The sequence below is a fragment of the Thunnus albacares genome, chromosome 16 (genome assembly GCF_914725855.1).
Source record: "Thunnus albacares chromosome 16, fThuAlb1.1, whole genome shotgun sequence".
In the NCBI taxonomy this organism is placed as follows: domain Eukaryota; kingdom Metazoa; phylum Chordata; class Actinopteri; order Scombriformes; family Scombridae; genus Thunnus; species Thunnus albacares.
Window position 1 is genome coordinate 7853392 of NC_058121.1, and position 23152 is coordinate 7876543.

Genomic DNA, 23152 nt, shown 5'->3' on the forward strand with positions numbered 1-23152 from the left:
TAAGCGGTAAGTGACGTCACGTTCGGAAACCCGACCCCTGCTCTGCGCTTCTCTTCGTGTTCTGCAGCGTCACGCTCCGTCATACGTCACGTGGGTTGTGTTTTTTCTTTTTGTTTTTTTTTTTTTGCATCCGTCCCCTCCCAGAAAAGCAGAGGCTCCATTTTGTTAAATTCCTTAGTTTACGGTCACTGTCGACAGCCAGCCCCATAACATCGCAACAGCCACTGAAAAGGTATTTGCACGGTGGTTTAAAGTGTTTTATAATATCCTGCAATTGTTGTTTTGTTATAAACTTACATACTGTGTCGTTTATTAGTATCGTGAGCTTAAATTACCCGGTAACAACGGTTTGGTTGAATGTTATAGCTAGGCCCCTCAGGCTGGCTAACGTTAGCTTGTTTCCGAAACGACTCAGGTCAGATATAAACGGCTAAAATAAGGTTTTTGTGTCTAGATTGATCATGTTAGCTTAGTTAATGTCTGTACGCTCGTTCATAGATAACTACCAACAAGAGCAGCATGAGCGGTTGTCGTATCTTCATCGGCCGGCTGAGCCCCTCGGCCCGGGAGAAGGACGTGGAGAGGTTCTTCAAAGGATACGGCCGCATCCGAGACATCGATCTCAAGAGAGGCTTTGGGTTTGTGGTAAGTTAGTCAATGGAGACATGTTAAAAATGTCCCATAACTCTACATTCAAATAACGGCAATAGAAACTTTTTTTTAACATTTTATTTTTCTGCATACCTTCTGACGTATATACTGCAGGGATGTGCCGGTGTTGTGTCGAAGTCTGTTTCTCCATCCATATGTGTTTCCCCTAACCTAAACCTACATCCATCCTCATCCATAATCTCAACCAGTCATCTTCTGAGGTGCTTAACCTGAATCCGAGCTTACCATAACCCCAACCAGTTATCTCTGCAACACCTAACCATTATAATTTTGTTATCCTGTTCCATGCTGTATGTAGCCTATGTAATTTGTCTTTCTTGTACGATTTTGTTAGTTATACAACATCTATAGCATGTCTCTCCTTCCTGGGAGAGGGATCCCTCCTCTGTTGCTCTTTCTGAGGTTTTTTCCATTTTTTTCCCCTATTAAGGGCTTTTTATAAGGGAGGATTCCATATTCAAATTGAGGATTTAAGGACAGAGGATGTTGTATTTCTGTACAGACTGTAAAGCCCCTTGATGCTAATTTGTTAATTGGGCTATTGGGCTATACAAATACTTGACTAACTATAACCTAACCCCAACCGTGGAGTGGGTGTTACAGGAAACACAATTTTAACTGGAGGGGAATATTATCCGACAGGGGAACGGACTTTGACACGACACCGCTGTCATGTCCCCATTGGTTTTCAAGCTAACTGTTCCCTATACGTGTGCATGCATTGTGTACACCAATCAGCAGCAGTTGTGGTCTGCCTCTGCCATGTTGGCCACAGTAGATATGAGACTACGCGACTTGAAAATCACCAGTAATATGTTTGTGAATGTGTGGTGAATCCGGTGATAGTCAGACCACAACTCCTGCTGTTAGGTGAACACTGTACGTGCATATGGGAACCAGTTAGCTTGAAAATCAGTTGGGATATAACACCAGTATCACATTTTCATGCTACGATTATTACAGCTGAATGGTATTATCACGATAATCAATAACGTTTCCTGAATTCCTGCTGTTGGTGCTAAAATATAATTAAATGACTTCAATCTATGATCACCAACAGAGTGTATTGCAGGATTGTTGGACTCTGCATAAGAAATATTATCAAAAACAGTTTAAACACTTGTGTGTGGGAAGGCTGGGGGGGGCAGTGCATGGACCAACTATTTATTCATGCAATTAAAATGTGTTGTATCAGGATAAGTATCGATATGGAATATGAAATGACCTTTAACAGGATATGAGATTTTGATCATATTGCCCAGCCCTAGTTCAGAGTGTCCTCTGAAATGAGGATACACTCGGTAATGATGGTAATAAAAATGGTTGCCAGTATTAATACCATTGGCATGTTTCACCACCCTTCATCATAAAACATTTTTTCAAAAAAATGATTTATAGCTTGTCACTATTGCCTATTCTGTTTCCTGTACTTGTCAAATGCATCAATAGAAATATTAAATATTTGCAAAACGCCTTGAAACATAAATTGTGCCCCACTTAAATACTACATTCTCTGCATCTTTACACAGTTAAAGTGACATGTATACTTTTAAAGAGTCATTATGCATACTAAAATATGGTTGATTTTGTGTGCTGTTGATGCATATCATTGTCCCACTATGCAGTTCTCATGGTGGGTCTTACAGTTGCTTAAATTTAAATAAATTAGGGATGATTGAGCTTCAGAAGAAAACAAAAAAAAAATTTACTTAGAAAGCCACATTGCTTTGTGAAGTTTAATTGGGAGCAGCATTGTAAAGTTTGATTTATACTGACATATTCAGTCAGCAGAGTATGTTGATTTATTGTATGTTAATTGTACAAACCAGTGTACTGCAAATAGTAGTACCCAACATTTACTGCATACAATTAGTATGTATTATGGGAATGAAACACAGCAGTATTCTTCCTAGGATGTACACCTTGAAGCTAAGGAAAACTGGAATTTTTAAAATGGTTTGGTACCGTTTTCCCAACACATCTGAGAGTGACACTCAGCAGGGTTTTGAAAAAGCATAAATGTAAAGAATTGCAGTTATTAATGTCGTCTGTTTTCTGTTTGTTGTAGGAATTTGACGACCCCAGAGATGCTGAAGATGCCGTGTATGAGCTTGATGGCAAAGAGCTGTGCAACGAAAGGTAGGGTAGGATGTTTGTATTACCTTCCACACTTGCTTCCTGGCTGTGTTTCCATGGTAACTGTTTTTAAACTTTTGCGATTTCAGGGTGACCATTGAGCACGCTCGTGTTCGTCTGCGAGGCGGACGTGGCAGAGGAGGTGGCGGCGGTGGAGGAGGACGTTTCTCTGATCGCTATGGCAGAGGCTCTCAGAACAGTCGGAGGTAACAGTTTTAACCTCAGTCCACCTGCTTTATGATGGCAGACAAGCTTAATTTGAATTAAATCTGCTTTATGATAGCAAATGAGCTTAATTTGAATTGAATCTATCAAGTACCACATGTAAAAGTGAACACACAAGTCCTACACTCTCTCCGTTTTAAAGATCCTTGACATGAATTAGCCTTGTTATTGATGAGCAGCTAATGAGAGCTCTCAGGCTCCTTGCTAAAGTCTGTATCTCAGCTCCACAATGTTAGTGTTCAGTTGATTAAGTCGTCTTTACGTTTCCCTCTCTTTCAGTCGAAACCCTCCTCCGATGCGCACTGAGAACCGCCTGATCGTGGAGAACTTGTCCTCTCGTGTCAGTTGGCAGGTTAGTATTTACACATGTTTTTTTAATACACAGCAAGCCTCTAAAAGCTGCAACACCTGTTATCACCACCAACAGTCTGCCTCCAACAATATACATATAAAATTGTAGAATTGCTGCTTTAAAAAATCAACATAGAAACTCTGTTTCTGGACATTAATAAGACTTAAACCAGCAAATATGTGTAAATAATCAAACTATTTTATTGTGATTAGGCCCAAATTGTACAAAATCATCACTCTAATGAATCTGCATTGTATGCAGTTACGTAATAAGTCAAAGAGCAATAACAACAACAAAAGACGTAATTTGTTCCTGTTTTTCAAATTTTAACCAATTCTTCACCCCTTTATTTGCCAGCCTGACTGTTGTGTCATATGGAAGAGCTCGCTTATGGTGGAGTTAACCCCTTCTGGGTCCTTCTGTCTGGGTTGAGCCTGTGGTGTTGAGCCAGTCTGTCCTACTCCTAGTTGATGCCTGCTGGTCATGTGAGCGCTCGCTCCACACTAGAGGCGCTGGCGGCCCCTACGCTCGCTCGCAACGCCCCCTGTCGAAGGCAGGGGGGCGCCAGGTGTGTGGCTGAGAGCGAGAGAGAGGAAACAGAGAGTTGGCAGAGAGAAAGGAGAGGAAAGAGCGAGAGTCGATGGTGATGGTGGTGGCGTATTGATCGATGGTTCGTTAATTTGAGGGGCTTCGATCGATCGATATCCCCCCCTCCCTTCCCCCCTCTGGTGTTCCCGCACATCGCGAGCGAGAGAGAGTGTGAATTCCTCCCAGGTGCCCATGGATATAATCTGCTGTTATCCCAAAGGGTTTCGCTCTCAGGTAGTAGTTTCCTCTCTTCCACCCTGTTCACTCTCTTTACTGAGGCGGGGTGCCGAGACAGGGGCGGTCCCGGCGCGGAGCCCTGTGCCCTCCTTGCCAGGGAAAATGGGGCTCTGAGTGCCAAACGCTGCCCAAGCGGCGCCACTGCAGTTCACTTCATGCAGATGGTGTTCATCTCTCTGTAGTAGTTATGGGTGGGTCCAAGAATCTCAAAGCTTTTGCAGATACTCAACCTGTCCGCTAGATGTACTCGTCTAAATTGGTTGATACTAAATTGCACTTTGCCTTTTTTTTTTTTTTTTTTAAGGTTTTATCATTTGTTGTAAAAAAAAATGTTTATTTGAAGAACTGACTGGTTGATCATTCTTTGATGTCCTTGGACTCATCCCTGCAGTAGCCTGTGTAGTCCTCTCAGAGAATCTAACCATCTCTCCTTTTTGGGTAAATCAGTCCTGTTTTATGTCTCAGCTGTGCTTGTGTCCCGAGCCTCTCCGCAAGTTAACTGATGTTTACGTGTGTAGGACCTGAAAGATTTCATGAGACAAGCTGGAGAGGTGACATTCGCAGACGCACATCGACCCAAGCTCAACGAAGGGTAAAGCCATTATGTATGAAAGCAGAGGTGTGTGTGTGTGTGTGTGTGTGTGTGTGTGTGTGTGTGTGTGTGTGTGTGTGTGTGTGTGTGTGTGTGTGTGTGTGTGAGCTTATTTTTGCAATTTTGAGGAAAATCACCACCCAATTCATGTCAAAAAGCATTACCGAGAATACAAATAATAATAACGTCTTATGTTGTTTTTCCAGGGTGGTTGAGTTTGCCTCTTACAGCGATCTGAAAAACGCCCTTGAGAAATTGTCTGGAAAGGAAATCAATGGCAGGAAAATCAAGCTCATCGAGGCAGCCAAGAAGAGGTGAGTTGTCTGCTGGAACCTCCATCGACTGAATACATCAATACATGTTAGAGAAGTCAGCTGACTGTGGCTGATGCAACCCTTTTACACTCATCATTGGCTTAGTGCTGCTCATGGGTTGCACTTTACACTCATGTTGCCTTTTTATTCATAATCAGAGCAACAAATCATTGCCCTCCTCCTTTTGAAGAGCTGAGTTAGCTGGAGTTAACATTTTAGCTGACAAGGATCTTGTTAGAGAAGAGTTAGATGTATGAAGAATGTTCAGAGAGCTCAAGGCAAAAAAATATATAACTAAACATACTATAAATATAAAAAACTGTAGCCTAATGTTATTTTTCTACTGTTCTTGCTTTTCCAGGTCAAGAAGTCGTTCCCGGTCTGAAAGCTCTTCTCGCTCCCGCTCTCGTTCTCGCGGTCGCTCTCCCTCACGCTCCCCGAGACGCTCCCGCAGCCCGGTAAAGGCTCACAACCGCTCCCGCTCCCGCAGCGGTTCCCCCGCCGGCGGCGCCTCATCCCCAAGCAACAAATCAAAGGAGCCGGCCAAACGCTCCTCCAAGACCAGCAAGTCCGCCACCCCGCCCTCCCCTCCGCCTCCCCAAAGAGCCTCCATGTCCCGTTCCCGCTCTCGTTCACGCTCCCGCTCTCGTTCTCCCTCTACCGACAGCCAGCGCTAAAAGCTGCGCTTCCGTTTTTAATAATGGGGAATCAACAGTAGAAACAACTTGTTTCATCAGTAGAATCAGCTCGGAGGAGTTGGCACACGGGAGCTCCTATGAAACCCTCTGAAAGCTGAGACAGAGTTTGTTTGTTTCTTTTCCTGTCTGTATTTTTTTTTTATCACAACAACTATCCACAAGACACATCAGACAGGAATGACTGATACATATTAAGTCAGATGGTCCATTTTCATCGTAGGGCATTTAAATTAAACCAGCTTAACAGGAGACACTCGTTAGACAGTGAAGCTGTTCGTCATTTTCCGTCATTACCCATCGAGTATGAATCCTTCCTGGGCCCATGGAAACGATTTGTAAATAATAAGGCTTGTTATGTTTACACCCAGTGACCCTTCACCTCTGAATTTACCCATCCCTGTTTTTACAAGACACACACCACTGTCTGTCAAAAAAATGAATAAAAAAAAATCAAAATGCACAAGTGAACCAGTGTCGGGTTTCACTTTTTCAGGCTTGTAAAGTTATGAAGCTCTAAACTTTGACAGACTTTGAAGAGGGAATCTGTATTTTTCAACAGTACCTGGATGCTTTTGATATGTAGTGTGACCACTTTATTTACTTTTTTTTGTGATACTTTTGCTTGTTTTCGCTTGTCAGTGGAATTTTTCAATTATGTCCTTATCGCTCATGTTCTCACCTCTTCTCCCCTATTTTTCGACCTACTGTACCCACCACAGATGGCATGTGATCTTTATGACTACATAGTTGTCCGATCACTATTTCAAATCCTGTTATTTAAAATATTTAAATTTTTGTTTAAAGCTCATACACAAGCAGCATTATGACTGGCATTGGCAGCTGTGTACAATAATGCACATTGTTCTACCAGATAAAAAAAAAAGAAACTGTTATTTTCATGGATCTTAAAAATTTAGTTTGAGTGACATTTTTGTTGTGAGATGCATAACTGTTCAGGTTATGCTCAACTCTAATTTCAACACTTAAACAGTGTTGCTTACATAATATGGTTTATTTTACTGTTATGAAAGCGTATATATATAAATATTTTTTTTTTTGGTTTTGGTTTCGGGGTTTGTGTACAGCATTGCAGACTTTTGTTTTAAGTGTTTAAATGTAATTCCAAGAATACTTGTTGGTACTGTGACTGTTAATGTGGTTCAAATGGACAAATAGACAAGTTTGGGGGAAAAAAACAAACACAAAAACATTTTGTACATAAGGGTTTTATTTTCAGTGAAAAATATGGATGTTTGTATGGTGTAGGAAGACAAGTGACTTAACAATAAAATCATTTTAACAAAATCACGCACTTTGTGTTTATTAGTGCTTTGATAATAAGTTGTGATACTAACAATTCCAAAATGACATTTACAGCACAAAACGGTTTCTCTGCAGTTATTCATCCTTCATATGCTTCAAGTAGAGCAGGAGTCCTTTCAGTGACCCACAAGACTTTTCTTACTCAGTAAGCGTTCACGTCTGTAGACGGAATTTGGGCGTTTTGAGGTCTGTCCATCATACAGGCGCCTCTGAAGGTGATTTCAACTCCTCTTCAGTAGTTGTCGGCTGGTACGTGTCTGTAGGTCAGACAGCAGAGAAAGCAGAGTTATGAAGTGTCTTAGTTCACATTAGAGGCTTGTTAATGCTACATTTTAAAAATCTAAAAGTGCAATATCAAATGTGAAAGTTATTAGCTGTGTTGTGGGGAAAGCCTGCATACTCTCTTGTGATGGCTGTTAACAAAACTGGTGTCGCCACACTATTTAGATTGGGTCACAAACTGACAATTGTAAAGAAAAAAGGTCATTCTATAAATTTCTATATGGTAGTTTTAACTGTCAATATGTGGATTTCAGCTATCAAACTGTCATAATAGCATCAAAACACTAGTTAAATGTGGAAAAGTATGATAAACATTTGCAGTGGTAATATTGCACAAATTACCAACCACAATCTGATGGGTCACAGAATTTGGTTTAACACTGAAAATGAACCAGGGATGTTATCCAGTTGACATTTTAACCACTACATATAGAGTATTTTTTGCACTTTATTGTGTTGAAGATTAAATTTTAAATGGATAAAATTATTGCTCATCAATCTACACTCAATAATCAAATGTCAAATCATAATGTCAAAGTGAAAATAAGTATTCAGATCCTTAATTCTGTACTTTGTAGAAGCTGCTGTGGCAGCAATTACAGCTTTGAGTCTTGTTGGGTAAAGTCTCTGCAAGCTTTGGACATCTGGATTTGAGCAGTTTGTTCCAACTTTCACAATTTTATCACAGACAGTTCCTTGGACTTCATAACTTGTTTTTTTTATCCTGACTTGCAGTGTGAATTGTGTGAATCCAATTTGTCCAATCAAATTCTAGACATGCCTCAGGGATAATTAAAACAAACATGATACATCTGATCACAATTTGGATGTCTAGAAACATCTTTTCACTTTGCCATTATGGGTTACTAAGTTTATTGAGGTCAAGATCTTGATTACAACAGAGAGAAAGAAAACAAACACTAGTGGTCTTTCCCCCATGTTGCTATGGAAACCAACAGTTGGTTAATGGTATTTTGTCTACGACCCTCCACACAGTGAAGTAAATCCAGTGTCCCTTATCAGTTATTAGCTTCAGTCTTGTGACCTCTTCTAATCTACAAGTAAGGCTGCTAATGGCTAATTAATAACTAATGACTATTTTCAGTATCAGTTAATCAGTTGATACTCATTTTTTTATTTTATAAAATGTCAGTGAACAATGTCTATCACAATATCTCATATTTGCTTGTTTTGTTTGGCCAGTAGTACAGAATTCAAAGATATCCGGTTAACAGTGATATAAAACAACAAAATCAGCAAATTCCCACATTTGAGAATCTGCATCTGACTTATTTAAAAACCTTTAAAAAAATCTAAAACCCAAATAAGAATATTTTTAAAAAGGCCTGTATTTTCTGTCATCTGTTTTCCTTTATTCCACGAACTCTTTATAAACCTGGCGTCAGTCTTACTTTTCTCTTTCCGTGTGAACCTTTGGTGACATCTGAACAGCACGACGAGCAGCACCCCCTCCGTCAGCTGGAAGGACAGGTAGAAGATGGGGAAAAGAAACAGAGGGCCTATTGTCGCTGGAGTAAAGGCCATCTTCAGAATGGTGGCGCACAGCTGGGTGTTCTGACAGCCTGTTTCCATAGCAACGGTTCTCCGTTCCCTGAGGGAGAGCGAGGCACGTATTCATAAGTCATGGATACATAAAAGAAAAGCTCATGATTCTTTATGGTTAGACATGACTAATGCTACCTGCCATAATATCCATCAGGGCTTGAATTTCACACAAATACCTCTCCTCCTGACTTACGACTGGTTGAGTTTGAAGAGCGAGGAGATGATGTAGCCGAAAGTGTAGCCTATGAAGGGCATGAGAGCACCGATGGCGATGACGGGAGGATTCAGCACGGTGAATATGCCGCCTCCGATTTCAGTGCAGGTAAAGAAGCCGATCACCGTGACAGAAATCATCGATATAGAGAGGCCGACCTGAGAACAGCAGGGCAGGACACAAATCACACTGTAGATCAGGGGGTATTCAATACAATACAATACACTTGACAGGTTTCCACCACATCAGATGTCCAGTACATAATGATATTTCAATACAAAAACTCCAGGCTTATGTGCATGAACAGCATTTCTATTAATGTCAGAGGTGACACGTCCTTAAACTTGGACACAAAAGGCGTGATGCCACTAACACTGGTGTGATGACCCCCTGTGTTTGGCCCAGATTTACCCCTCTGCTTCGTCTCTGCAGGTGTTCGTTTGGGCAACTGGCGACACCTGAAGGCCTACAGGGTTGCCAGGTTATTGAAGTCCGAGCTGCAGCTGCAGCAATCTCTCTCTCTCTCTCTCTCTCTCCCTCCTCTGACTGCTTGCTGCTTTCTGTTTTCTGTTTCTCCCTTCAGGCGCCCGTTCTGGTTTCATTTAGTTATGCTGCCTTAGTTATTTACTTTGCTTTGATGCATCTTCCAACACACACACACACACACACACACACACACACACACACACACACACACTCGCCACTCATCCATCACATACACCACTGATACCACTGATTTCCACTCTCCATATTTTGTTCATTATTTAATTTGGCTTCATTTGTTTAATAAATATATCTCTTGTTATCTCTCTTTATCATGGTGTGTCTTCCTTCTGTTGTTGCCACTTGTAAATGTTCATTAGTGAGTTCTTCACTGTATTCATTAATGAAAATGTTTGATTTTTACTGTTATTCTGCTCGAGGCTTGATGTGCTGACTTCAGCTGTTTCAGTTTTGTGGTTGTTTTTCACGTTTTGGAATTTTTCAAATGTGTTTGGTGTTGGAGTGTTTTTTTATGTTAGCCTACTGCTCTTCACTGGGGCAAACGCAGACCCAGTCAGGTTACAGGGAAAATTTGTTCCCAGTCTGGATTAAATTGTTATTTGATCCAGAGTCTGCCTATTGAGTATTGATTCTGTAGATTGTTATATGAAAAGACCAAAACTGACAACGAACTGATCCTACTAACAAGTATCGCCTGTGTAGCAAAAACCTGATAGAGTCTATTTCTCTGCTACTGAGCTTTATTGTCCAAAAATGTATAAAAAAAAAACATCAATGTGCCACATTGTTGCGGTGGGTGACTTGTTCCTTCATTCCCACAGTTTATTTTGAGTAATTTCCACTTACACTGTCCTCCTGCTGTGAATAATCACTAGTGCATGTTAATCCGCAGCTAAAAATAGTTCCCAACAAAAACACAATTTGCTCATGTCTGAGTAACATTTCCTAAAAACAACAATGCCCAGCTTCTTAAGGAAATGATTACGCCTTTAAAAAAAAAAAAAATGAAACTATGTATTTGTGATCTGTTAGATTTATGTCTTCAGCAGGAAGCAATAGGCTTGGGACTTTTGTTTTTTTGTCTTTTCATGGGTTTTGGAGACAATAACAAAAATATAAAATAATTCTAGCCTTATCCTTTTAAAGTGATTAAGATGGAGCCTCCTAAAGCTGCTGAGTTGAGCCATGCAGTTGCACTCACACACACACACACACACACACACACACACTTTGATGTTATTTCAGTGATATAGGGCTGCATCTTTAATGTTTTTCACCATTCTGTCTGTTTTTCATTATTTGATGTTTTTTTTTACCCCATAAAATCTCAAAAAAATGACAAAAAAAAAGTGAAAAATGCCCATCAAAAGTACACAAAGTCTGAACAACAGTCCAAAACCCAATATTACTCAATTTACAATGATATAATACAGAGAAACTCTTCATATTTGAGAGCCATCCAGCTTTATACATTTTATAAATTATTAAAATAAGTGGTCAAAAATGTTGTCTATCAATTTTTCATTTTTCAACCAATCAATTAACCAATTGTTTCAGCATTGCAGTGATCATCTGACCCTCTGTCCCTGCTGTTAATGCACAAACCTTTGTGATGGTCTTAGAGTACTGCGGCCTGTAGTAGTTGATGAGGATGCCGATACCACAGGGTATGAGGATCGTGAACAGTGCTATAATGATGTCAACATAGGGCACAGCGTTCTGCACATTGGCAAAGCTCTGACAGTAGAGGTAGAGCAGCAGCGGCATCATGCCCAGAGCCAACAATGTGGAGCAGGAAGTCATCACAATGCTGAGGGGGAATGACAGAGGTGGAACAAAACATTCTGGCTTGAATTTGAGTCAAAGGATAGAACGACAAGGTGGCAAGGATGGCGGGAAAACACCTGATACTGGCTCAGAATTCATGTCATTTCAATCTACCAGTGGATTGGACCAAACGGGCTGATCGAGCACTAGTTGTCTCAATATCTGCTTATCAAGGAATGTGATATGGATATTCCCTGATTCTTTTGTTGACCTCTGACTTTTCATCAATCAGTTCAAAACGTCCCCTTGAGCAACACTTTGGTTAGAAATGAGGAATCTCAAAAACTCCTGAATAGATGAGAGAACAGCCTCAACACAAGGTCAGTTTAGTTGCTGATTTGGAGCTTTCAAGTAACTTTATTTATCCCTGTAAGGCAGTTTGTATGCAGCAGCTCACCAGGCAGATCAACAGATACAGACACATTTGATTGGAAAGTACTGAAAGTAATGAACTTTGAAACTCAGCTACATTCAAGCAAACATGGGTGAAAAGTTCTTAATGGAAATTGAAACATCTACAACTTGCACGACAAACTCCGTCTGCTGATGAAGATCATGCGATATGATAAAAAAGCTCCAGAGCAACTATTAAACAGAGCTTGTGGTGAGATTGTTTTCTCAGCTGTTGTTTTCACAGTTAAGGCTGAACTTTGAACCTCAGCTATTGGATAGATATTCATGAAATTTGCTGTTGATGTTCAGAAATCCTAATTTAAATTTTTTTTGGCGACTCACTTGACCTTACTGTTCGTGCCACCATCGGGCCAAAATTCCCATTTGCGCACAGAAATGTATTCAGAGAATGAATCCACTTCATTGAACTCCCCACCATCATCCAGAGGTCACACAAAATTGCTGGTGTGTTATTTCCATGCAACACTTTGGAACGGTGGGTGTAATGAACATTGTCGCCTCCAGGGGCTGCAAGGGCTTCAGACTTGTTAATTACAGGTTGAGTATTTTCTCAGACTATACTATCTGTCAGTCTGTTGTTTCAAGGTTTACGGTCCCTTGCAGGTACATGGTTTATTGCTCTGAGCTATTAAACAACACGCTACAGTGACCCTTACACTCCAATAATGGATTTAATGTTAAGTCATCTTGATTGTGCTTTTAAATCTGCTGAGAAATATATCAATATTTATATTTTTCTTTGTTTGTGAACATGAGGTGACTGATCATTTTTCAGTGTCAAAATATACACAAAAAGTTATGCAAAAATCTATTATTGTCTAATTAATTAACTTAGTAGTCTTTGCTGTTTTAGTCATTGGCGCCTCCATTAATGCCTCCAGCCGTCCTATCAGAGCTGGCTCTATAGCTGTAGGACAGATAAGATCCTCAGACATCAGATAAAGCAGGAATGTCTGGAACAACACGCCACCATAATGTACACACCTGGTCCTTGATGAAGGAAGGACTTGTTGTTTGTTGTCTGGTGTCGCCTGTTTATGAACATATTATAGTGTTATGATCAGGTGAGTGATGTCCAGCAGGTCATTCAACTCTTATGTTGAAAGGAAATGTGCCGGAGGTGATAATTAATCACAGGATGTACATGCGCCAAGGTCACTGAATTTTGCCATAAAGGGTCAGTTCACCAAAATAATAATATTTTCCCACTGAAAGTTTTCAGTCATACTGTTTTGTGTTTATTATTGGGTCTATTTCTTTGGTGGAAGGTCGCTCTATTAACAATAGTTCATAGTAAAATTTGTGGACAAATTTAAACTTCATCCACCTCTTTTGTTTTGCCGCAGCAGCAGAAGTGTCAGAAGTAGATATCTCAAAACATCTACACATAAATTAAAACTATCTCCACAGCTGGATATGACTAGGGGGTGAGTGGATATACGTTTCTATCATCGCTCAGAGAATCATTAATCGTCATATGTCATCCAGTTTCTTTGCAGTCTGCAAAGAAAACAGCAAAGATCAAAAGTCTGATGAATCAGATTCTCAAATCTGAGTAAACCCTGCGGTCAGTCTGCCGAGGGAAGGTTGTGAAACATTCAGCTGTCAAACACGGGCTGCGAGATTTTGGCATGGTGGCGGGAAAATTTCAAAAGGACAGAAGTAGTTTATTGATGGACTATATATATATTCTTTAAGCACATATATACTCACATATTCTTAATGTACTAGATATATGTTCTTCATTTGATTACTCTATACATGTCTTTTAAAGCTCATATTCTCTTGTTTTTGAAACTGTTTAGCTAACATGACTCAGATGTGGAATTAGTCCTTGTAGGAGACAACCGCTAGACAAAATCAATAGTCCATCAAGCATAGACAGACAAAGTAAATAAACCTGTGAGCTACTCATTATGTTACTGTGATAGTGGTGGTTATGGGGAGTTAACTGTGACAACAAGGAAAGACCAATGAGAGCAAAGATCAAAAGTCTGATGAATCAGATTCTCAAATCTGAGTAAACTCTGCGGTCAGTCTGCCGAGGGAAGGTTGTGAAACATTCAGCTGTCAAACACGGGCTGCGAGATTTTGGCATGGTGGCGGGAAAATTTCAAAAGGACAGAAGTAGTTTATTGATGGACTATATATATATTCTTTAAGCACATATATACTCACATATTCTTAATGTACTAGATATATGTTCTTCATTTGATTACTCTATACATGTCTTTTAAAGCTCATATTCTCTCGTTTTTGAAACTGTTTAGCTAACATGACTCAGATGTGGAATTAGTCCTTGTAGGAGATAACCGCTAGACAAAATCAATAGTCCAATGAGAGATGTAGGAAGGATCAGGAGATGTTGTGTTCATATCATATCATTCTAACGTATAAATGACACTGTATTTCCTGACGATGTATGTATTTCATAACTCTTTGCCAATTGTCAGTTCAATAAAGACCTTATACTTTTTTTGACATTTTTGCCTCTGAACGATTTTTGTTTTCCTAAAGTTCATTTATTTGCCACCACAAGAAGATACTTTAAACTAAACCATCAATCATGTGTTTATATGAACCTCAATCACCACTTCTTTTTTTTTTGTATAGCATTTTCTTCTTCATGTAACTTATACTTGTGTGTGTACCTGAGGTTCATGTCCCCCTGCAGAGCCAGGGCCAGGAGGTTGGAGAGGGTCCCTCCTGGACAGCATCCACAGATCAACACCGTCACAGCAGTCATTTCAGCCAGCTGGAACGCCTGCAGCACCAAATGTAATAGCTTTATAACCAAAGTACTAATACCGATAAAAAAAAATGACAGCAGTGCTCACTCTGATGCAGGCTATGGTTTATAAAATATAAATGAAAATAAAAGAACACACAATGCACAAGAAGGGCTGAGGTCAAGTAGAGGACACCGTGTGAAGACATAAAACCCGACAGATGAATAATAAATCACACTAAAATAATCATTTACATGTCATGTTCTTGACTTTGGCTTTTGGAAATCTGCAAGAATCTTGAACACAACAGTCTCACCACAAGATCCATCTCGTGTTTTTTTTCTGCAGCTTTCAATCGCATCACACAATCTACCTTATGCTGAGACTGCAGACATGAACTTTCAATCTCATACATGAATGTTGTTTCTGTATTAATCACTTAGCTGATTATAACTTTTTTTTTTCTTGAATGGTTCCTGTTTTTGTCTTGTTTTATTATCATCTTATTTTACTGCTCTTTAATCATCACTGAGTGGAACCACAGAAAATCTGCTAAAAATAACAGTTTCCAGCTGTGTGTAACAATAAGGGCTTGTTGTATGAGTGGGTGAATGAGAGGCAAATTGTGAAGTGCTTTATTTATTAAGGTAAAAAAGTGCAGTCCATTTATCATTTAACAGAGAGAGAATGTATAGATTGTATTAATATATTTAGTGTAATGGGATTTTTAGACTGCAGCAGGTATTATGTGCTCCCTGTGTAGTAATGGCAGCAATACAAACCTTAGCTAAGCAGAACGCTGTGAGAGGCATGATACCATACTGGGCCAACACTGCTATCACCACTCCCTTAGGTTTCACTATGTGACGCTGGAAAGAAACGAAAAGATGTTTCGGTGCAGAAATGATCACAAAAAGTCCAAAAATCCTTCATAAACACACATATATTAAACTGATAAATATGTATGGACAGAATGAGGCTGAAGTTACCTTGATCTTGGACACCTCCATGGTGCATCCCAGTGACACCATGGTGATGAATAAGAAGACTATTAAAAGTATGTTGATGATTTTGTCCATTGTAGGCGGCAAAAGAGGCTTGAAAGCAGCAGAGCTGGTGTTAGCAGCCGTCATATTGAACATGAAGCTGTCGTTTTGCCACAAATCAACATCAGAAAACGGATCCGCTGTGTCGTCCATGATGGCTTCCTTGTAGGAGCAGCATTTGAGGACAAGGAGAAAAGTAAGAAATTAGATTGTGTGCTGGCAATGACTTTATTATCAAGCTTCATGCCTTTCTTATTTCCTCATCTGTCAGTCATGTACAACGTTTCAGCTTCTCTTTTTTGATTCTACAATCAAATAATCAGAGCATGACGAGGCTTAAGCTGCCAGAGAGGAAATCCAAAATCCTTTAGAAGGCATTGCTTGTTCCTTGCTGCGCTGCAAGTTATATCTTTATTAATGACAAGCTGAGTGCAGATGCTGTTTCATCCTGGTCTTGATGGACAGAGGAAGGTTTGCAGTTGTCTTTTTTTTTTTTTTTTTTAAAAAGTAAAACTCTCAGGAATTTGACAGCATGGGAAGGTAATACTGGTGCAACAGAGGACACATGTAGAGATAAACTCAGCGTTATGTTTGTGAAAAGTATTTTCCTTGATAGTTTTTTCTATATGTGAAAGTTTTTCCACATAGCTGGTGCATATTGCAACTGCAGACCGCAACTGTTGAGCAACTGTCCATAACGTGGATGTTCGTCATCGTCATCTTCCTGAGAGATCCTGAAATCAAATACTTTTATTGCCACTAACTGTTTTCATAAAAAGCTTTTCTTAATTCATGCTTTCTACATGTTTTTCTTCGAGAGGTTTGTTGTTTCTGAAACTGGCAGAAAGGTCGCTCTTGTGTTGATAAAGCGGTACTTCTCATCGGACAAGATCAGAATGAGTACATTCTTGTCCAGTTCATAGTACACATTATATGGTCCTGAGAATCTTTAACCTAATATTCACTGCAGCTTTACAGTTAGACGTATGTCATTTTACACTGTCAAGACATTCTCAAACACCCTGTAGTTCCAATTGTAGCATTTTTGGTTAAATATCAAGAAAATAAATACCCTTAAAGTGGGAAACAAATAAAAATTGATAAATATTTGTGACTTTTTGTAGCATTAGAGATTAACTTCAGCTCTATTACTATTGTACTTGTAGCTGAAAACTCAGTGTTTTTGTTTTACAGTTGATACCTGCACTGTCTGTATGTCTTTAGCAGATATAGAATGCAGCTTGATTCTTTCCAGTGTACCCGCTATTGTCCAGAGGAATGAAAGATAAAAGAATTAGGCTGACAATATCAAAAGGTGTCAAGAAATCTGGGAAGAACTTTGATTGAAAGTGCTCTAAAATAAAAGTTACACAATGTTAACATCAACTTCCCATGAGTCATTTCCACTAAATTAAAAGTCACAAAGATTTCTCAGTTCACTCATACGTTTTCTTACTTATATTTCATAGTGTTTACAACAACAAGCCGACTGCTTGACATTTAACTAAAAATGCAAAGACATAAAGGTGTTGAAAACCTTTTGAGTGACAGTGTAAATACATATTTCTGCAGAAAGTCACTTCAATCTGGTTAATCTGTACATGACTGCTTTGCTTTTCTCAAACCTTGCTCTCCTTTGTGCTTTGATGCCAAGTTAACCTCCATCTCCATAGCTGACAACCACATCCTCCCTACTGACAGGCTTCATGCTGTGTGCAGAAAGATTACTTTCACAGGATTTTTGTATATCTATTTCGCACTCATAAAAAGAAACACTTGTATGAGAGCAAAACAAACAAACAAACAAAAAATACCACAAAGCTCCATAAATGTGTCGTGCAACTACATACTGACATCTTGACTGTTCTGAAGGTGAGAATTGCACACCTATTCTTGGAGGTCAGTTTCTAAGAAATAGAAGAAAATCCCATGTGGATTCTCCAGAAACATTTATCTCTGCTTGTAGTTTAAAGCTGACAGATATGTTTGCAGATATATTTCATGCATTGTGTTACCTGCTGGGTCAGAGGTTCCTCTTCTTTTCTCTCTTCTGTGCTCTCTGAACAAATATCTAGTCTTTGTATGTTGTCACTCTCTTCTCTGTCAGTCATTGATGACATGTGAAGGCTACTGGTTGTACAGAAGTGCCATCTAGTGCACAGCTGACTTCTGCAGCTTGCAAGGAGAGCAGGGGAGCTCCTCATATCTGATCTGACTAAAGTAAAAAAAAAAAAAAGCAGATTAAAACAATATTTCTGGAGAAATACTTCTGTTTTTTGGAGATGAAAAGGTGTCTTTGTGTTTTAGTGAGTCATTGCTGACTCAGTTTGGTTAAATACATCTTCCAAAACATGATTTAAAGGACACAAGGTCCAGAAAATTATAGCTGTGATCATAATCATTTCTCAGGTACGTTTCAACTGTGGGAGAACTGGCTTCTGTGAAAAGAGTCTGCAGAGTGTGGACATCTCTGAGGAAGAAGATCCTGCAAAAATTCCCCAAAGCTTTTTTTTGCTGCTGCTTTGTGTTGGACTTGTTTACTAGTAACCACAGTGAGTCATGAAATGAAGAGAAGGATATCTAAATCATGTCTCCGTCCTGTGAGACTATAATTCATGTTATTTTTCCGATTCTGCTGCAACTTGAACTGCAACAGTTTCTGTTTTAAATGTTGAGTAAATGTTGTTAAATGATGATGTTAGAAGGAGGGCAAAGGTCAAAAAGCTGCAACTTTTTTTGTTCAAACAAGATGCAGACTTGAGTGCCCTGCTAGCGGCACCTAGAGGCTGCAATTTTAATTACACTTCACAATATAAGACTGGGAGATGGAACAAACATATAGAAAATGTTACCATTATTGGAGCCATATCAAATGTGGGGCTAAAAATACTTGTTTTTCTTCATCTACTGATCCACCACATTTAGTTACAAAATGGTTTCAGCCAGAATTTGTCAAAACAGGAGTCTTTAAAACACAAAATGATGATCTAGTAATTAGAAATCTACTGTCTTGCTTTACTGCTAAGTGAACGTTTCAGTGTTATCACCATCCATGTTGGCAACAGTGTTCTGGCTAGCAGCAGATTAGCTTTTGCCAGGAACAAACTCTGCACATGATCACAAATTACGTACCGTTCACAGATTGTTACTCTAAAGCTTGTGCCAAGGTTCCTGATGGTTTGATGAAATTCAGCTGTTGCTGGCTATAGACAGCAAAATCCTCTGCAGAGGAGTATGAATGAAAGTGGGAGATTCCTACTGCATGTTGCGCTGTATCGGCCCCAGAGAAGCTCCTACTCATGTCCTTTGAGCTTATAGGGAAGGGATGATTACCAGGGGCAACTGCCTGGAGTCCAGAAGCTCTAGAGACCTGAAAGCTCCAGTCTTACTGTGTGTCAACCGTCTCATGCTAATGTAATTGAAAATTTGTTTGACATTATGTACCTCTAAAGCAATATCAACTGGCATGATAAGGGACTTAAAGTAGATCCTGTTTTATTTCCTAATCTTGACCTAAACCCTGTCTTTGAGATGTCAAAATCTAGTTTTTGAGACTTTCATTATGGCAGTTTTTTGCATATTCCTAAATTAATTTGTGTTTAATCAAATTACCACAGAGCAAACCTGGGACAAGGCATTATTGGTCATTGTACAGTAGGAGGAACAAGGTTTATTGGGGGTCCAGCATCTCATTTTTGCCCCAGGGACCCTGGCAGGTTAATTCAGCCATGCCTTAAAGGACCAGTGTGTATGATTTAGCAGCATCAAGCAGTGAGGTTGCAGATTGCAACCAAGTGAATACCCCTCCCCCCTCCCCAACCCCCAACCCTCCCTTTGAAAGCATGTAGGAGAACCTACGCTGGCCGTGAAACTTGTGAAAAAAGCGAAAACGCCCTCTCTAGAGCCAGTGTTTGGTTTGTCCACTCTGGGCTACTGTAGAAACATGGCGGTGCAACATGGCGGGCTCGGTGAAAGAGGACCCACTTCCTATGTAGATATAAAGGACTCATTCTAAGGGAACAAAAACACAATGATTCTTATTTTCAGGTGATTATACACTAATTAACACATACCTGTAAATATTATATTCCATTTCTGCCGATAGATCCCCCTAAATCTTACATACTGGCCCTTTAAGGGGACATATTTATTTTTTATTTATTATTTATTTAGGTTGGTTCTACTAGCCAAAGGCATAATATGAATTGACCTAATATTCATAGCTACAGGGTTTGGAAAAGGCATATTGTCAGTCCCAAGTGAAGTGTGTGCCTCCATGTGATGAGACTGACAGGATGTAGGAAGCTAGAGAGAGTTATGTAGGTGGATTTGTGGTTGGCTTCTGCTAAAAAAAGTCACCACCAAATAAATCTCTGAGCAAGATCTAGTGGAAAATACTGCACCGACTACACTCCGTCTGACTTATTGGTGAATAACCATGAGTCATATAGAGATTGTTTGAAAGTTGAGGATGCAAATAAGTCTCTACTCCAATGAGACAAAAAAAACCTGTTTGTCATTATCTGCTGCTCCCTGTTTTAAAAAAATCCATTGTACTTATTTTTCTTCCTCTCTTTACCCTCAATCTCACATTCACACACACCACATACTGTACATACTGACATACACATAATTACCATCACACACTATTCAGAGAGCACTTTGCCTAATTAAACCTGCAGCCTCTCCCTTCCTCTTCTGCCTGTAAACACCTTGTATTGTCTTATTGTATTCTGGTTTGTCTTGAGAGTCTTCACAATCTGTTCCTTCCATCATTGTTTGTATACTCATATGTGTTTGTCTAATCAAATGTTGTTACATCACACTGCAAAGATGAGTTGGAGTATACGAGTCCAACACCATTTGACCAAAACATCACAAGTAGCATTTAGTTCTGCAAAATTGTTTTGTCCGACCAACAGTCCAAAACCCAAAGATATTCAACTAACTATCATGTCAGACCAAGAAAAGCAGCAAATTCTCACATTTGAGAACACAGAACCATCAATTGTTTGCCACTTTTACTTGAAAAATTACTTAACTGATCGTTTAATTATCAAAATGGCTGGTGATTAATTTTCTGTCGATAGACTAATCAATTAACTGACTAACTGTTGCAGCTCTATACTGTATTACTGTAAATGTCAGCTACCTGCATTCATTCATCAATTATTGACTGTGACTGCACTTCATCACTCCGCACATTTCATGTGTCTCTTCAAGACGGCAAACTTTACATATTTGATCACTTGTAAGTTACATTATCTGCTTATGGAAGAGTACATGTGCTCTCAAGCGTTACGGCACTGCACCATAAATTGACAACATTGCATAAACTGCCTTGGAAACTGCATTATGCTCATCCAAGGCACTTTACGTGGAGAGAGAAACCACTCTACCCTTAATCTGATGGTATATATCAGATGGTGCACCCCCCCCTCCCTCCCTTTCATAAGTCATGCACTGACAACAATGGCAAGAACACAAAAAAAAATCTATAATGGTGAATGCATACTGGGGCCCTTCTAGTGTAGTCTGCAATATGCTGGAAGGGGACAAAAGGAGGGCATTTTAATGGTTAGTCCAGGCTAGCCCAGTAAGGACATAGGGGGAGGGGAGAGACTCTGCCTGGACTGATCAGCCTCTCCAGTTATAATTACAGTCTGGTGCTTCACATGCCTGTTTTTTTTTTTTTTTACTACTTTTTCCTCCTTCAGCCCCAGCCACAGCTAATCAATGTCCTCTCTCGACGAGCTCCCTGCAGCCTGAATATTATGGGCTGAAATGGTGCTAAAACACTTCATAACTCAACTCAAGCCTGGGGGGGAATAGCAGTAAGGGTGTGGCAGATGAGAAAGTCTCGGTTTCTGTGAGCGCCGCCTCATTACCATATCTTTTTTTGTAATATTACCCATCCCTTGTGGTATTTAAATTCAATTGTAGTGCACACATATAGCTAGATGCTTTCCTGGTGTCATCCATGAAGACAGAGAGGCTTCATTGCAGCAGATGCATTATTAAAGCCTATCCTTATTGTGTTGTCATCCTTTATATAGGCTATATTGTTACGGGCCATATTTCTGGGTGACCCTGTTAGCCTCTGCCGCTGCAGGACATATAGTATAATTCTATAAAATGGTAGATAGGGTGTAAAATTGACAGAGAGGACTAGAAACAGAGACAGGATGATCCAGATGGGCTAGAAGGTGGAGCAAGAGATGGCAGAATGAAGGTCAGTGCAGGTCTAAGCTCTGTGTCTGCTGAGAGGGCGATGGAGGGCAGGGTGTCGCCCACAGCTGGTGTGGCCTCTTGATCTCCAGGGGGAATGGATGAGGCTGCTCCCAGCTTGTTTTTTTTTTTTTTTTTTTTTTTTTTTTTACACATTTACTGATCCACTGTTGCAGTGCAAAATAATCCACAGTGTAAGCTCCTTATCTACAGGACTATTTTGTGAAAAAGGAAGACCAGAGCAGATTATTCGCAATTTGTCCTGAGACCAGCCCCCACAGTACATAACACTGTTTTTCCCCACCAGCAGGATGTAAAATAGTTAAATATATGTTGTGGAGACTGAGTTCCACATCATAATGGATATATGTCAGGTTTTTAACAATTATTTTCATTATTGATTAATCTGTCATTTATGTTCTTGATTATTCAGTTGTTTGGTGCATGAAATATCAGAAAATAGCAAAAAAAAAAATGCCCATCAAAATCTCCCAGACTTGAGGGTGACGTTAGATTGCTTGTTTAGTCCAACCAACAGTCTATAGTTAACTTTACCATCATAAATGGAAACAAACAAACAAACAAACAAACAAACAAAAACATCACACAAAATATTCACGTTTTAGGTGCTCAAACTAGTGAGTTTGTTTTCTTTGCTTGAATATTAATCAATTATGAAAATTGTTGCCAATTAATTTTCTGACAGTTAACTAATTGATTACTTTACTAATCGTTTCAGCTCTATATCACAGTCCAGCTATATGGATTTAGAGTGAGAGTTAATAAAAGAAAAAAGAAAGAATAAAAAGGCTAAATTTCAAGTGATAAGAGGAAGGAACCACCTGATTGGTGCATATTTGTAGGCTGTTGTAACTGGACCTGTGTGTACGTCTGAGTTTGTTTCTTGAGTGTATTCTTTAAAAATCCACGTGTCTCAGCCATGGCCCTATTTAGCTCCTCTGACATACAAATACGCCTCCAACTACAATTCCCATAATGCGTCTGAAAGAAAAAAGGCGTTATGACGTCTCAAGCACCCTCAACGGCTCCTGGACATTGTAGTTTGTAAATAAAAGAATCTTGCTATTTAATTAATATTTAAACAACTAACTGGTGTTTCCACCGACAATCGGTTGAAAATATCTATATTTAAATCTTTCTACATTGAAAATCTATCGAGAACGTCAGATTTATTTGATACTTTA

General features: G+C 39.5%; 3 protein-coding genes and 1 long non-coding RNA gene across 4 annotated transcripts in view; 3 read left to right on the forward strand and 1 right to left on the reverse strand.

Annotated features, from left to right (window-relative positions):
* Positions 1 to 5029, forward strand: part of susd6 (sushi domain containing 6) — a 41907-nt gene extending 36878 nt beyond the window's left edge. Inside the window, exon 8 of the transcript XR_006398276.1 lies at positions 4830 to 5029. The gene's annotated coding sequence lies outside the window, so the exon portion shown is untranslated. The remainder of the gene's footprint in view (positions 1 to 4829) is intronic.
* Positions 111 to 7122, forward strand: srsf5b (serine and arginine rich splicing factor 5b). Its single transcript, XM_044329801.1, has 8 exons — positions 111 to 232; positions 499 to 645; positions 2741 to 2811; positions 2898 to 3014; positions 3313 to 3385; positions 4729 to 4802; positions 5009 to 5116; positions 5478 to 7122. Exons 2-8 carry the CDS (start codon positions 520 to 522, stop codon positions 5791 to 5793), a joined length of 885 nt encoding a protein of 294 aa, XP_044185736.1. The 5' UTR covers positions 111 to 232; positions 499 to 519; the 3' UTR covers positions 5794 to 7122.
* slc10a1 (solute carrier family 10 member 1) lies at positions 5964 to 22923 on the reverse strand. The gene is made up of 9 exons (XM_044329799.1): positions 22790 to 22923; positions 17735 to 17934; positions 15663 to 15881; positions 15456 to 15542; positions 14596 to 14708; positions 11309 to 11513; positions 9179 to 9357; positions 8832 to 9031; positions 5964 to 7394 (listed from the first exon to the last, which is right to left on the reverse strand). Exons 1-9 carry the CDS (start codon positions 22911 to 22913, stop codon positions 7333 to 7335), a joined length of 1389 nt encoding a protein of 462 aa, XP_044185734.1. The 5' UTR covers positions 22914 to 22923; the 3' UTR covers positions 5964 to 7332.
* LOC122965646 lies at positions 9192 to 10009 on the forward strand. Its single transcript, XR_006398277.1, has 2 exons — positions 9192 to 9307; positions 9632 to 10009. It is a non-coding gene; the product is annotated as an uncharacterized LOC122965646 (long non-coding RNA).
* Positions 22924 to 23152: the final 229 nt, after the last annotated feature.